Source organism: Ranitomeya imitator, chromosome 3 (genome assembly GCF_032444005.1).
Source record: "Ranitomeya imitator isolate aRanImi1 chromosome 3, aRanImi1.pri, whole genome shotgun sequence".
NCBI lineage: Eukaryota > Metazoa > Chordata > Amphibia > Anura > Dendrobatidae > Ranitomeya > Ranitomeya imitator.
The window spans coordinates 16,135,000-16,151,817 of NC_091284.1; the positions used below are offsets into that span (position 1 = coordinate 16,135,000).

Below are 16,818 nucleotides of genomic sequence, written 5' to 3' on the forward strand. Positions count from 1 at the left end.
GCTAATATTCCTCTTGTGCTCGCTGCTGGTTGAACTGCTCTTAATCTATAATTTTTCAGTCTTTGCTATAAAGGAAATCCGCTCTCACTGCACTAACTTCCTATGGAGCCGTGAGCATGCAGAGCTGCAGGGTAAAGCATGGAGGAGGAAGAAGAGAGCAGCATCCGAATAAGCCTGTGATCAGACAGGAGATAGATTTAAAATATAGACCTGGATGCTGGATTACATCCTTAGACATTTTTTTTCTATCTCTACATCATTTATTATTAATTATATCTTTGAGACCTGACCGAGCTGGTGTACTTACATTAAAGATTCATGTCCGAATAGCTGAATAATTGTTATATCAGGAGACCAAATGCAGGAGATTACTTAAAGGAAAGCAGGCCGGTTCCCTTTAATAATGTGTGCATATTCTCTATAAAGCACAGAATGACTGTTCAAACCAAGCACAGGCGCTCGGTGTACAATGTCGCCTCCAATCTGTTCAATGCACCTTCCCACCTATGTAATTCCCCTTATCTTCCCCTTTCTTTGATTGACTGTTCTGGCTTCATAGAGCCAGGGACGGGTGGAATTAGAGGGTAAACAAGCAGGTGGGAAGGTGCTTGGTTTGAACAGTCATTCAGACGTAGGTATAAATCAGTCTCGAGATTGCACCACAATACACAGAGTGTCCGCAGGTCTCTCCACCCGAGTGTCACAGTTTCATCTATTTCTATACAGCGGTCTCGCTCAGTCAGGAGCGCTGCAGACAATCCGTGTATTGTGGTTATACAGCTGTGTGAATGCGCCAGACAGACATTAGAGCCAGTGCGGATGCAGAAAGAACAGCCGATGTCTATGTGAACAAGCGTAAAAAGGCAATAAAGAAAACAGAAAGTGAAGCAGCGACACACAGGAGAGCAGGAGACCACAGGGTATGGAGGAAAGGACGTAACTACAGGCGGCTTCATACACCGACAACGGCACAGGAAGAGAGCCGAGACCCAAAACTCCATCTACTGAAGAGACCGGATCATCCGCATCCATCAACGAGCAGCTCTCCACCAATCCAAGAACAAATCATAATATATGATATAAACGAAATCTAAATAAAGATCTATACTTTACAGAGCAGACCCAGTTACACCCTGTATTATACTCCAGAGCTGCACTCACTATTCTGCTGGTGCAGTCACTGTGTACATACATTACATTACTGATCCTGAGTTATATCCTGTATTATACTCCAGAGCTGCACTCACTATTCTGCTGGTGCAGTCGCTGTGTACATACATTACATTACTGATTCTGAGTTACATCCTGTATTATACTCCAGAGCTGCACTCACTATTCTGCTGGTGCAGTCACTGTGTACATACATTACATTACTGATCCTGAGTTACATCCTGTATTATACTCCAGAGCTGCACTCACTATTCTGCTGGTGCAGTCACTGTGTACATACATTACATTACTGATCCTGAGGTACATCCTGTATTATATTCCAGAGCTGCACTCACTATTCTGCTGGTGCCGTCACCGCACAGTGAATAATTAAGGATCGTTTGCAGAAACGTTCTTTATGTTTCTTTTTATAGTGAATTAGTACGCTTACAGTCGATGCTTCCCGCTCCGGAGTGCGGAGCTGCAGATGATGGAGGTTGTACTCCGCCTGTTCGGTTGCTTCCTCCTCACATTTCTCGGTTCATAGTGAAGTCGGGGAGCAGTTCGGACACCCTCTTCCTCAGCGCGTCCCTTCGCTCCTCCTGTAGTCTCAGCGCTCTCATCTCCTCTGGGAGCCGTCTCCACGTTCTGAGCGCGCTCAGGAGGATCCTCCTAGAGGACAGTGCAGTAATGAAGATTTGTCTATACCCCGCTGTGGCACCCCCTGCTGGGCGCACTGCGGCTTTTGTGATCTACTCCCACCTTTGGTTGTGCTCTGCTGCCATCCTCTGCTTCTCCCACGTGGCCATCTTCTCCTCCTGCGCCACGTTCAGCCAGGACAGGAACGTCCGTCTCTGGAGATTCGCCCTGTGGCGCTGCACTGCTCTCTCCTCCTGGACGGACAGGTAGTCCTTATACTGGAAGATGGAGGCATGCATTACTATGGTCCCTGTGACAGTGATGTGAACTCTGCTACATCTACAGCGGAACCGAGCAGGATCTTCTGAATTGCTGTCATCTTTGCTAGGAGTTAAGGTACCGTCACACTTAGCGACGCTGCAGCGATACCGACAACGATCCGGATCGCTGCAGCGTCGCTGTTTGGTCGCTGGAGAGCTGTCACACAGACCGCTCTCCAGCGACCAACGATGCCGGTAACCAGGGTAAACATCGGGTAACTAAGCGCAGGGCCGCGCTCAGTAACCCGATGTTTACCCTGGTTACCATCCTAAAAGTAAAAAAAACAAACACTACATACTTACCTACCGCTGTCTGTCCCCGGCGCTCTGCTTCTCTGCTCTCCTCCTGTACTGTCTGTGTGAGCACAGCGGCCGGAAAGCAGCGGTGACGTCACCGCTCTGCTTTCCGGCTGACCGATGCTCACAGCCAGTACAGGAGGAGAGCAGAGCACAGCGCTGGAGGACAGACGGCTGTAGGTAAGTATGTAGTGTTTGTTTTTTTCACTTTTAGGATGGTAACCAGGGTAAACATCGGGTTACTAAGCGCGGCCCTGCGCTTAGTTACCCGATGTTTACCCTGGTTACCAGTGAAGACATCGCTGAATCGGTGTCACACACGCCGATCCAGCGATGTCAGCGGGGAGTCCAGCGACGAAATAAAGTTCTGGACTTTCTTCCCCGACCAGCGACAGCACAGCAGGGGCCTGATCGCTGCTGCCTGTCACACTGGACGATATCGCTAGCCAGGATGCTGCAACGTCACGGATCGCTAGCGATATCGTCTAGTGTGACGGTACCTTTAAAGGGACAGTCCACTGATCAGGAGTTCTGCATGGGACACGGAGCATTACCTTCCTGCTTGGTTGCTCGAGGTCCCCTCCCTTAAAGGGACACTGTCACCTGAATTTGGAGGGAACAATCTTCAGCCATGGAGGCGGGGTTTTCGGGTGTTTGATTCACCCTTTCCTTACCCGCTGGCTGCATGCTGGCTGCAATATTGGATTGAAGTTCATTCTCTGTCCTCCATAGTACACGCCTGCGCAAGGCAAGATTGCCTTGTGCAGGCATGTACTACGGAGGACAGAGAATGAACTTCAATCCAATATTGCAGCCAGCGGGTAAGGAAAGGGTGAATCAAAAACCCCGCCTCCATGGCTGAAGATTGTTCCCTCCAAATTCAGGTGACAGTGTCCCTTTAAGCTGGGTTCACATTGCATTGGTGCAGTCTGTTCAACGCATGTGGACTGCAACAACGCTAGTGCCTTTTACAGATCGCGCTATGCGATAGCACAGATGCTCCACCTACGCTATCGATTAAATTCTGCCGACCGCATCCGAGTGTCCGTCACAGAATGATGGCATGGCACATCGCTAACGCATGCCGATTAGGACATGCGTTAGCGATGAGCTACATAATGGGTGTGCTAACGCATCCGCTACATAGTGTTAGTGCCGCTGTGTAACGGATGCCGTCCGCACATTGCCATTGACGCAATGTGAACCCAGCCTTAGTGTTGGATGTCCAGGAAATCCTCGTTAGAAATGGGCGAACCCAAACTGTAAAGTTCAGTGTCCATACAGAACACCTGCTGTTTAAGCATGGACACCGAAAACAGACTTCACCAGGAAGTCCCCGTTACTGTTCGGGTTTGGTGCATGACAACGCGGCAAACACTGCTTCTGATCGGCCGTAAAATCATCACCGCCAGTCAGACAGCAGCGGTTCAAAAGACAGCATGAGCAGCTGGTCTGCTCAGAGGTATAAAGTTTACCTCCGGTCATTGGTGTCGGCTGATGGGACTACTACTCCCATCAGCAAACGCCTGCTGCTGCTAATAACAGCGAGAGTTGGAGTGGCTGATAGGAGTATTCATCAGCTGGCATCTGCGCTCTAAATAAATAATTAAAAAACGCTGTTGGTTCCCCTGTATTTTTGATAACCAGTCAGGCAAAACTTTATTCTGGCTGTGTCTTTATTTACCATATAACCATAGACACCTCTCCACTACTAATCCGTGGGCTTGATGTAACCTGCCAATATAAAGGTGACATCAACCCCACAAATATAAACCCCACTTCCCACTGCTATAGGGCAAGAGCCGGGCAAAGCTCCAGAATTGGTGCATCTAATAGATGTGCCTTTTCTGGGCAGCTGAGGGCTGCTATTTTTAGGCTGGGGGGGGGGCACTATCCATGGCCCCTTACCAGCCTAAGAATACCAGCTGTCTGCTTTAGCAAGGCTGGTTGTTAAAAAATAGGGGGACCACGTTTTTTTCAAATTATTTATTTAAATGATTTCAAAATACGGCATGGGGACCCCTTCTATTCTTGATAACCAGCCTTCTTGAAGCTGACAGCTGAAGGTTGCAGCCCCCAGCTGTGAGTTTTGCCTGGCTGGTTATAGGAAATACAGGGGAACCCACGCCGGGTTTTTTAAATTATTTATTTACAGCGCAGGAGCGGCAGATGAATACTCCCATCAGCTGCTCCTGCTCTCACTGTTATTAGCGGCAGCAGGTGTTGGATGATGGGAGCAGTAGTCCCATCAGCTGACACCAGTGACCGGTAAACGTTACACCTCCGGTCACAGCTGAGTGCTCCCGCTGTCTTTTGACAGTGTGTGAGCCGCGGCTCTCTGACCAGTGGTGACGATTTTAATGCCAATGAGTAGCGGTGTGTGTCGCGCTGTCCTGCACATGACAGTATGGCAAACACTGGCTGTTCAGGCCCCCATTCAAGTGAATGGGGTCCGGGTACTGTTCTGGCACCCGAACCTGAACTTTTTTGAACATCCAGGTGTCTGCCCATCTCTAATCCTCGTGCTGCCATAAGCGACTGGGCACAACTCACCTTCAGCCAGTGCCGGAAGATTCTCCGTAAGAGCAAGGTGGTGTGCAGCTGCTCCGCCCGCCGGACCTTCTCGGACAGGAGCTCCCTCGCTGCTTGTGACCAGCCCAGGAGGCCGCGTCTCAGGAGCGCCCGACAGTGATGAGACTCTGCCCGCTGCACAGGAGGAAGGTGGAATACAAGAGGTCAGACGATTAGGAGAAAAGTTGGTGTTGGAAACAGTCAGTAAGCCTGTCAACAGCCGAGCTCCTGTAATGCAGAATAGACATATCACTTATCTGTATGCAAATCTCCACGGGGACAGTGAACACGTAAGACGTCCTGGGAGATTGCAGCTCTGAAGCCATTAATGCAGCAGGTATAGTGTACACAGAGCAGAGGTTTCATTACTCTGTATATTACACTCCGATGTCCGAGCTGCAGAACCCAAACCGTAGAAAAAGATGACGTGTCCACCACCTGTGACACCCGCCGCCCGGTGCTGTTCCGTTACCTCCGCGTTCTGCCTGCGCTGCACCAGCAGCTTCCTCCAGGGCTCCAGGCCGCAGGACCGCAGCAGACGCTGCTCATTGTGCCGCTCCGCTCTCCGCAGCAGCTCCTCTTCTTTCTGCAGCCGCCTTTGCTTCTCCTCTTCTTTCTGGCAAATCAAATGATCAGGATGAGCGGTCAGCAACATGGCGGCTGTGCGGAACGTGTCTCGATCAGGCGGTGGTCCCGGTGCGGGGGGAAAGCACTACCTGTCTCTGCAGCCTCTTCTCCTCCCTCTTCTTCTCCAGCTGCGCCTCCTTCTCCGCTAACTCCATCTGCAGCCTCTGCTCCTCTGCTGCCCGCAACTCCGCCTGTAGGTGAGGAGGAGGGAGACGTAGTGTCATCTAGGGCCACATTCACACATCCGTGGTGTACCATGGAGCAGTCAAATATGGATGACACGCAGAAGCACAATGTCCGCTGTCTGCGTGTCAGCCGAGGCTCACGGATCCCCAAACAATTGGAACGCGCTCTTACATCTGGAGTGTGAGCGGCTCAGTGACCTCTGTGGGCCGTGCGCTGTCCTACACAGCGGTGTGACTGCCGCCTTACAGGTATATGTGGAGACCTGGGAATTATAAGGTCCCTCACCAGCTTCTCCTCCTCCCGTCTCCTCCTCATCTCATCCAGTAATCGCCTCCTTTCTGCTCGCTGCGCCGCTCTCTCCTCCATGGCTGCAATGAGAAAGTAGGAAAAAATCAATGGAAATGATAATCACAAGAAAGCCACTTCCGAAAGTGTTCGGCATTGCCCCTTGTCGCTGATCCCACCATGCTGCCACCAATATGTCAAAGTTCACGGGGAAGATACCTTTATCATCCACACTACTCACACCAATTTGTCACGAACCGGGGTTGTTTGGTTGCCCCTGGTTCCTTCTGAAGGGGATTTATCTATATCCCAGTTCCGGTTTGGAACGTGCAGCTCTCTGGCGCCCCCCTTACCCTCAGGTCAGATTAGGTACTGCACCTAGGGTAATTAGTCAACAGAAAGGCTACCTGCTATGTACTGGCTATTGGGCATGCTGCAGCGAGGGCAATATAACTACTCCCACACAGGCGGGAACAATAATTATCAACGCCGCCATCGCTACAAAGCCTCCCAACCGCACAGGACAAAGTATGCTGCCACCAGCTCCAATTTCCTAGGATAAACGGATCCGGAGCCAGCCCAGATCAGTAGCATAATTCACTTCAGAGGACGTGACGGTTCGTTTAGAGCATGGAGAGACAAGCTAGTAATTTTATATTTTACTCCAAAAAAAGGTAGGCAGTGTTTACAAGGTATAAAAAGATATTATAAAGAAGACAAAATCATGTGTACATTACAATTACAAATAAAAGGATTAATATTGAAAAAACACATAGCTTTCAGATCATTTCATCTCCTGTTTGCCCATATGCTCAGGAGATACATCAATATGCATGTCACATCTGTAGAGAAGCTGGACCCTGGGCAAAAAGACACTGCAAGAATGCTGTCTCGCTAAGTTATTTCCTAGTCTAAAACCGAAGCCCTACCACTGTGGTGACCTCACTTAGAGGCTGGATACTCCCCTATCTTAGCAGTATGAAAACCATTTTTATGCCTAGCTTGCTGTATGAATCTTGTATACAAAATACACCAGGATCACGAGGTACACCACAATTCTTTTAAGTGTAAACACGGGGCCATTACCTGAGCTGCTTACTGAGAAATCCGCACTTTGCCCTCGTTGCCTTTAACTGCCAGCGCTTTCAGTGACTGATAGATCTATCGATGGACTTTCGGAATATATAATTCTTATATCCCTAGCCCGGATTGGTGCCCATATATATACCCTTGAAAGAACAATAGAAGCGCATGGTTCTTATATAGCAGTTTCAACCTGTACCAGTTGGGAGGGGGAACGAGTAGTGTTCACAGAGTCTGGTATTTTGCAGCGTAGCTATAACCTGTTCAGTGGGGGGGCTGCTACACATTGGTATCAAATTTCACAGAGTATCTGCCATAGGGCTTTGTTTCTGTATCAGCGAATGCATTGGGTTAGAAAGGGGGGAGGGCAATCTGCAGCGTGTCTGTGCCACGGTACTTTCTAGAACTAAACTCACATTATGGCATTTTTACATTATCGTGACACCCCTCGCTGTGAGCAACTGTGATATCGCGTACCACCCCTCCAAGTCAGCAACTGCGCGTCTTCCCTCCCCGTCAGCAACCACGCGTCTTCCCTCCCCGTCAGCAACCACACCTCCTCCCTCCCCGTCAGCAACCGCGCGTCCTCCCTCCCCGTCAGCAACCGCTCGTCCACCCTCGCCGTCAGCAACCGCGCGTCCACCCTCGCCGTCAGCAACCGCGCGTCCACCCTCGCCGTCAGCAACCGGGCGTCCTCCCTCCCCGTCAGCAACCGCGCGTCCACCCTCGCCGTCAGCAACCGGGCGTCCTCCCTCCCCGTCAGCAACCGCGCGTCCACCCTCCCCGTCAGCAACCGCGCGTCCACCCTCCCCGTTAGCAACCGCGCGTCCACCCTCCCCGTCAGCAACCGGGCGTCCTCCCTCCCCGTCAGCAACCGCGCGTCCACCCTCGCCGTCAGCAACCGCGCGTCCACCCTCGCCGTCAGCAACCGCGCGTCCACCCTCGCCGTCAGCAACCGCGCGTCCACCCTCCCCGTTAGCAACCGCGCGTCCTCCCACCCCGTCATCAACCACGAAACCGGGCGTCCTCCCTCCGTGAGGAATTGTGACACATCCTCCCCCATGTAGCGGTATTTGCCCCGTTCAGGTCCCTCCAGGCCTCTGGTTCATACCAGTCACTGCAGGATGTGGGGTGGAGGATCCGCCATTTCTCCTGGGCGCGGTGCTATGCGGGGGGCTTGTATTGGGCCATTCCGATGGTTTAGACGATAGCGGCAATCTATGAAGAAAAAACCCAGACAGGACACATATGGGCAGCAGTGATGTCCACATTGGGGGCGACACCCAGCTTTCCTGGAGTCCTGAAGGACACATCATCTAGTTATGCAGAAATATTCAACATAATGGCAGCCGTTTATGTCGCCCAGCTGTGCCTGATATAAAACCACGGCTCTTTTATAGAGCAGCGCTGAATATGAGGTATGGTACCTGGGAGGCGTCTCATGTGCCGGGTGGCTCGGGGTCGGAGGCGTGCTGCCCGTCCGGAGGGTGACCCTGGCAGGGACGCTGCGCCCGGACAGCTCCGCAGTCACAGCGCTGGCGTTCTTGGCTTCCCGCTGGGCGATCATCAGTCTTTGGTTCTCCATTAGTCCCAGGATCATCTCCTTCTGCTCCTGCAGCTGCCGCCTCTGCTCCTCGATCAGATTCTGCTGGAAGGTGTGACGGTTCTCAAAGTTTTCCCCGTACGGGAGGATCTTCCTGTGGTGGCCGGACCCCTGGGGGGCGCTGCGATGCTGCAGGCGATGCTGCTGCAGCTCCTCAGGAGTGAGGGATGCATGCTGCAGGGTGACTTGCCAGGCGTACCGGGGACCAGTCATCGGCTTCTCTGCGCCAGTCTTGTGGGATGTGATGGGAGCCTCGGTCTTGGCACTTTTGCCTGTCTCCACCTACAAAGAGACAAATCCAAAGATTTCAGCTCTGAGGGAAGTTAACGCTGAGCTGAAATAACGCAGAGCGATTAGTCTCTGCACCTGCAGTGCAGCTTCAGATGAACGGACCCGATTACTGGGTATTCTGGTGACAGGAGGAGTTACCTGAGTCTCAGAGGCCTCGTGGCTGCTGACAGTCACCCCCGTCTGATCTTCGTTGCTCTGTCTCCGGCCCCCGACCGATGAGGCTGCATCCAGGAGAGCCGCCATCTTCCTCTTAGTCTCCTCTTTCTGCGCTTCCAGCTCTCGCTTTTCCTTCTCGCCTCGACACCAGAGCTGCCACTCAGCCAGGCAGCGGCGCAGGAGGCGGTAGCTGTAGCACTCGGCGGCGGCCTGCAGTTTCCTGCGGTCAGTGAGTAAGAGCACCCAGGACATAGATGAGAGCAGTGATACAAGGATGTGCCCCCACTCACCCGTGTCCTCCCTGGGTCACGCACCGGTTCTGATCCCTCAGGTCCTTCTCCATCTGCCGGGTCTCCCGCTCCATCTTTCCTGACCACATGTGGTCCCTCCAGGCCCGGAACGTCCTCAGCTGAAGCCTCCAGTCGGCCAGGGCCCGGGCCTTCCCCATCTTCACCCTGCGCTCCAGGACCAACTTGTACCAGGCTGAGAAGTGATTCTGAAGGCACTGCCGAGACGTGAGCACAAGAATTAGCTCAGCGTGGGGGGTGAGACCCCGTTATCCTGGGATAATGACCCCACTGACGTGATTAGGGGGCGCCGGGGTCCAGGGAGAGCTGCCTATAATCAGCACAATAATTACAATTGTTCCCAAGCCCCTTCCTGTTCCGTAACTGAAGTGGCTGATAACAGGGAACAAAAGAATCCTTTCCCTGCCCTAGGCAGTCTCCCCCCAGCATGAAGTGGCAGATAACAGGGAGCGATAGATAACTTGCCGCCACCGCTCTCACCCTGTGGTTTTCGGCGTAGATCTGATGGAGCAGCTCCTGGATCTTCCCCCGTTTCGCCAATCTCTCCTCCGGCTCTGGAGACGCTGGCTGCGCCACCTCCTTTTTCTTCTTCCTCTTCACCTCTCTACAAAGAAAAGAAAACAGAACAGTCTTGGAAAGCTGAGTGACAGCTAATACAGCCGCCATTATGGCAGTCACCCAACTTTCCCAGGTCCCTGAATGACAACCATAAACATGGAGAGACTCAGATACGCATCTAATGTGCCACTCTGGTGTCTGGGAGAGCTGGGTGAAGCCTGTGGCTAGATGTCATGTATGGAGGCTGTCAGTATGGAGTAGTGTCATGGCGGTCGCCCCTTACGCTCGCCTCGCCTCCTCCATCACTCTCCGACGCGCGTCCATCTCTTTGCGCAGTTTCACCATCTCTCTCTGGATCTCCTCCTCCTCCTTCTTGGCCTTCAGCGCTTTCTGCTTGTTCTCCTCCTGCAGCAGCGTCTGCGCCTCTGACAGAGCCGACTTCTTCAGCGCCAGCTCCTGCCTCCGCCGCTCCGTCTCCCTCTGCCGCCGCGCCCGGTTCTCCTTCACCTGCGTAAATCACACGACATCTCGTTATAATTCTGTATGTGGGAAGTTTATCGCATAAACAATTCATGTGTGCACTGAACCTCTACAATGCGAGATTTACCGAGAAGTGCTGCAGTGTAAAGCACAGAGGAGGGACAGACGAAGAGCTTAGATCCAAATGGGAGGTGGATCTTAGACTTCCTTAAACTCCCAACAAACAATGCATCCAAGCTGGAGTCGCTAATTATAAAGCTGCAGTGTAAAGCATGGGTCAGAGGAACGTCCGCCACTCAATGGGGTAGAAGCCATTAATATAAAGAGGGACATTTTGGGGAGTAATTTGTGTGATTTTTCACCCCACCTGTTGGTGTCTCAATTCCATGGTGACTCTCAGGTCTTTTTGCTTTGTGTTCGTTATTTTCTCACTCTTCAGACTTTCCAATATCCCAGAATCCGCCACTTCCTTCTGTAAAAGTGTCTGCAGGAAATCCTGAGTGTTTGCGCTCTCTGTTTCTTTCTCCAGATAATTATAGAGATCTGCAAGACGCATTAAATAAATTGTGTAACGCTTATTACTAGTCTTAGAGGTCTCTGACCGCGTGCAGCTAGCCAAAACAAAGAAGGACTATGGTGGATGCGCTGGGATGTGGATGGCAGCCGTGTGTCTCTCCCCTGATCAGGCCCACATAAAAAAAATAACATTAGCGCTGTATATATGGAAGATGTGAGTAAAGGGATGAGGTCAGACCCCATTATGGTGCCCAAAAATACTACATGGCCTTGTATTGTGCAGCTAGCCAACATAGGGAAAGACTATAGCAGCAGCCGGCAATGGCAGTAGGCTGTGGATGGATTCTGTGTGCTGCTATGTGGCTCCCTTACACATCCCCACACACACAAACACAAAAAAAATCACTGTATAGAAGACATTAAGGGGTAAAGTTAGACCCTCTTACAGTCCCTAATATACATAGTGCATCACATTGTACAATATAAGACTGTGGTGACACTCTGTGGGTTGTTGATGACTTCTGTGTGCTGTTATGCGCCATGTGTTGAGAGGTTAGGTTAAGCCCCATTATGGTACCCCAATATATATATAAATTCCCTCATCATCTTACCGTCAAACCTGCTATACTTGATGAACTCTGGAGGGGATGGTCTTGATGGCTCCATAATGTCCACTTCTGGATCATCGTCATCATCGCTAACCAGCTCTACTTTCAGCTTATTGCTCAACCACCCACTCAGCAGATCCTGGGCTGAAGAGTTAAATATTAAAGTCACAAAAGTACATCCCCATCATCCATTGTTATATGATCCTCCTTTTCCTTGTACAGTGTAGAAAGAAACTGTGCTGCCTGGAAACCTTCGTTAAGCTTCTGTCAGTGGAGATTATAAATGAATAATTACTCTAAGAATGGCCGGTAAGACCACCAGGACCATCAGCCTCCATGAACACAAGCCTTGTCGATGAGACACCCTGGAACATCTGCCCCATGGACACCGGCCAAACATTCTGATTGTACCATATCTCCATTGGATATTTCTCTGCTCATTCACAGCAAGACAATAATAAATCATAAAAGGACTAATAGAAACACAAAATAAAACCAAAAGATGCAGCAAGCAACCCAAGGAAAAGAAACAAAAACAGAGCAACAAGCCGTAATGTCCATACACCTCTGATCCTTGTCTGCTCCAGGGACGTTACCTTCAGTGTAAGCGTCGTCGTGGTCGTGCAGCTGATCCACTGACTGCAGGGTCAGCGATGGGTGCGGGGGTCTCTGGGCACGTTGGGTGGGCTTCTTGGGTGAAAACACTTCAGATACAGCAAATTCTGATGCCTGCTCCACCCGCTATACAGGAGACGTGATAATCAGCAAAGGACGAGCTTCAGCGCATCAGACACAGGCAACACAAGATGGGGGGCAGTAATAAATGTGACCTGGGGGGCTGAGAGGGCAGTAATAAATGCAACACAGGGGGCTGAGGGGCAGAAATAAATGTGACACAGGGTAATAAACGACATAGAGCTACAGGATAATGTGCTTTGGTTGGATCTTACATTGCCACTTAAAGGTACAGGTACTCTCATAAATTATTTCCCCTTATCACCTTTCTTGTTTACTTATTGCGATTTTTGCACGGTGGTGCTTCCTGCCCACTCATCACACTGTTTATTTGCACTATTGCACCTTTTTATATGGTGTTTTGGCCATATGGCCAGAGTATTACATTATATTACATTATATTATTTTTTATTAACCCCATAGACACTTTTGTGTGATAGTTGTATTCATTTTTATCCTATTTTAGCACCAGTGGTACACTTTTTTTAATATCTTTTTATCCGTTTTTATGAGAGTCCCGATACTAACCTCCTTCCTTTTTTGGCATACTGTATATTTATCTACATATTTTTATTCATATTTTTTGTGATTTTATTGTTGTGATTGTATTTTTTATATCCCTCCATATGTGCACATATATATATATATATGTTATTACCATTACTTAATAAAGAAATATTGTTATTATATATATACCCTTGCCACGTTTCTTATTTTGGAACTGGGTCCCTAGCTCTGGTGGTTGGTGCTTTACTGCTGTCAAGTAGTTCCCACTTATTTTCTTTATTTTCACTGGGGTCCTCATAAGAATTTATTTTAAGATATATATTTTCCTTATATAAATATATTCTGCCCCTTTAGTGCTAACAATTTGTGTCTAGGATAATGTGTGCTGTAGTGCGCCTGTGTGTCCAGCAGGTGGCGCGCACCTCCAGGTTATTTTCTCACCCACTGTAACTTTCTGCTTACACAATAATCTGCTGTGATTGCTGCGTTTTTGTTGTTTTTTTGTGTGTTTTCCTCTTTATTAGGCATCTTTGGTGCAGAATTCATACAATTTTGTTGTTTCCGTTTTGTTTTTTTCTGAGTTTTTTCTTCCCTCCCCCATCTTCCCCATAGAAGCCTCGGGAGAAAACCGCACAGTTCAGTCTCTCCGCCACTTTGCTTGAACTGTCAAACACAGAAAACAGTTCAGCGTCTGCGCAATGTGTGAACAGTGTCTGGATGAGAACCTGGCGGCCGTTATGTGGCCCCCCCGGATTAGTGGCTGCAGCGCTCCCATTATGTGGCGAGTATATACACAGGGCAGACAGGAGTATACAGCAGCACAGTCTATATACACAGGGGACACAGGGAAAAGATGGAAGTGTATCATCTGCATCCGAGCCTCTGCTGTATCTGAGCCTGCACGGTCCATACCTTAATCCAGTGCTCCACATTATCATAGTCAAAGGCCGCCTGCAGAAACAAGATCAGATCACCATGGGATCAACAGTGTATCTAATCCTATCCCGTGTGATACTGTCTGCTGAGCCATGTATCTAATCCTATCCCGTGTGATACTGTCTGCTGAGCCATGTATCTAATCCTATCCTGTGTGATACTGTCTGCTGAGCTGTGTATCTAATCCTCTCCTGTGTTATACGGTCTGCTGAACTGTGTATCTAATCCTCTCCTGTGTGATACTGACTGCTGAGCTGTGTATCTAATCCTATCCTGTGTGATACTGACTGCTGAGCTGTGTATCTAATCCTATGCTGTGTGATACTGCCTGCTGAGCCGTGTATCCAATCCTATGCTGTGTGATACTGTCTGCTGAGCCATGTATCTAATCCTCTCCTGTGTGATACTGACTGCTGAGCTGTGTATCTAATCCTATCCTGTGTGATACTGTCTGCTGAGCCGTGTATCCAATCCTATGCTGTGTGATACTGTCTGCTGAGCCGTGTATCTAATCCTATGCTGTGTGATACTGTCTGCTGAGCCATGTATCTAATCCTCTCCTGTGTGATACTGACTGCTGAGCCTTGTATCTAATCCTATCCTGTGTGATACTGACTGCTGAGCCGTGTATCTAATCCTATCCTGTGTGACACTGTCTGCTGAGCTGTGTATCTAATCCTATCCTGTGTGACACTGACTGCTGAGCTGTGTATCTAATCCTATGCTGTGTGATACCGTCTGCTGAGCCATGTATCTAATCCTATGCTGTGTGATACTGTCTGCTGAGCCGTGTATCTAATCCTATCCTGTGTGATACTGACTGCTGAGCCGTGTATCTAATCCTATCCTGTGTGATACTGTCTGCTGAGCCGTGTATCCAATCCTATGCTGTGTGATACTGTCTGCTGAGCCGTGTATCTAATCCTATCCTGTGTGATACTGTCTGCTGAGCCGTGTATCTAATCCTATCCTGTGTGATACTGTCTGCTGAGCCGTGTATCTAATCCTATCCTGTGTGATACTGTCTGCTGAGCCGTGTATCTAATCCCATCCTGTGTGATACTGTCTGCTGAGCCATGTATCTAATCCTATCCTGTGTGATACTGTCTGCTGAGCCGTGTATCTAATCCTATCCTGTGTGATACTGTCTGCTGAGCCGTGTATCTAATCCTATCCTGTGTGATACTGTCTGCTGAGCCGTGTATCTAATCCTATCCTGCGTGATACTGTCTGCTGAGCCGTGTATCTAATCCTCTCCTGTGTGATACTGACTGCTGAGCCGTGTATCTAATCCTATCCTGTGTAATACTGTCTGCTGAGCCGTGTATCTAATCCTCTCCTGTGTGATACTGACTGCTGAGCCATGTATCTAATCCTCTCCTGTGTGATACTGACTGCTGAGCCTTGTATCTAATCCTATCCTGTGTGATACTGACTGCTGAGCCATGTATCTAATCCTCTCCTGTGTGATACTGACTGCAGAGCGTGTATCTAATCCTCTCCTGTGTGATACTGACTGCTGAGCCGTGTATCTAATCCTATGCTGTGTGATACTGACTGCAGAGCGTGTATCTAATCCTCTCCTGTGTGATACTGTCTGCTGAGCTGTGTATCTAATCCTCTCCTGTGTGATACTGTCTGCTGAGCCGTGTATCTAATCCTCTCCTGTGTGATACTGACTGCTGAGCCGTGTATCTAATCCTCTCCTGTGTGATACTGACTGCTGAGCCGTGTATCTAATCCTATCCTGTGTGATACTGACTGCTGAGCCGTGTATCTAATCCTCTCCTGTGTGATACTGTCTGCTGAGCCGTGTATCTAATCCTCTCCTGTGTGATACTGTCTGCTGAGCCGTGTATCTAATCCTCTCCTGTGTGATACTGACTGCTGAGCCGTGTATCTGATCCTCTCCTGTGTGATACTGTCTGCTGAGCCGTGTATCTAATCCTCTCCTGTGTGATACTGTCTGCTGAGCCGTGTATCTAATCCTATCCTGTGTGATACTGACTGCTGAGCCGTGTATCTAATCCTATCCTGTGTGATACTGACTGCTGAGCCGTGTATCTAATCTCATCCTGTGTGATACTAACTGCTGAGCCGTGTATCTGATCCTCTCCTGTGTGATACTGTCTGCTGAGCCGTGTATCTAATCCTCTCCTGTGTGATACTGTCTGCTGAGCCGTGTATCTAATCCTATCCTGTGTGATACTGACTGCTGAGCCGTGTATCTAATCCTATCCTGTGTGATACTGTCTGCTGAGCCGTGTATCTAATCCTATCCTGTGTGATACTGACTGCTGAGCCGTGTATCTAATCCTATCCTGTGTGATACTGACTGCTGAGCCGTGTATCTAATCCTATCCTGTGTGATACTGTCTGCTGAGCCGTGTATCTAATCCTATCCTGTGTGATACTGACTGCTGAGCCGTGTATCTAATCCTCTCCTGTGTGATACTGTATGCTGAGCCGTGTATCTAATCCTCTCCTGTGTGATACTGACTGCTGAGCCGTGTATCTAATCCTCTCCTGTGTGATACTGACTGCTGAGCCGTGTATCTAATCCTATCCTGTGTGATACTGACTGCAGAGCGTGTATCTAATCCTCTCCTGTGTGATACTGACTGCTGAGCCGTGTATCTAATCCTATCCTGTGTGATACTGACTGCTGAGCCGTGTATCTAATCCTGTCACGTGGGATGTATCTAAGCTCGCTGTAGCACGCACCGGGCAGTACTCGGCATTAGTAGCAGGGTCTGACCTTCGTCTTGGGTTCGGTGCTCTGCCTCCTCCAGCGGTACAGCTCGGGCTTGCGGTTCCCGGCTCTCATGGCGTCCCCGGTCCCCGTCAGTATCCTCCAGTCCTCCAGTGCACCGGGCTCATCTGCCGGCAGAGGTGCAGAGACGCAGATGCATGCTGGGAGTTGTAGTTGTTCAGCCCCACCCTATACTTCCCTCAGATAGACG

General features: G+C 49.8%; 1 protein-coding gene across 1 annotated transcript; it reads right to left on the reverse strand.

Annotated features, from left to right (window-relative positions):
* Window positions 1-1,561: 1,561 nt before the first annotated feature.
* CCDC191 (coiled-coil domain containing 191) lies at window positions 1,562-16,813 on the reverse strand. Its single transcript, XM_069760545.1, has 17 exons — window positions 16,614-16,813; window positions 13,832-13,870; window positions 12,274-12,418; window positions 11,681-11,821; window positions 10,921-11,096; window positions 10,357-10,580; window positions 9,996-10,119; window positions 9,522-9,712; window positions 9,190-9,427; window positions 8,585-9,042; window positions 8,269-8,375; window positions 6,075-6,157; window positions 5,693-5,794; window positions 5,449-5,592; window positions 4,959-5,111; window positions 1,912-2,066; window positions 1,562-1,821 (listed from the first exon to the last, which is right to left on the reverse strand). Exons 1-17 carry the CDS (start codon window positions 16,680-16,682, stop codon window positions 1,677-1,679), a joined length of 2,694 nt encoding a protein of 897 aa, XP_069616646.1. The 5' UTR covers window positions 16,683-16,813; the 3' UTR covers window positions 1,562-1,676.
* Between the last annotated feature and the right edge of the window lie 5 nt (window positions 16,814-16,818).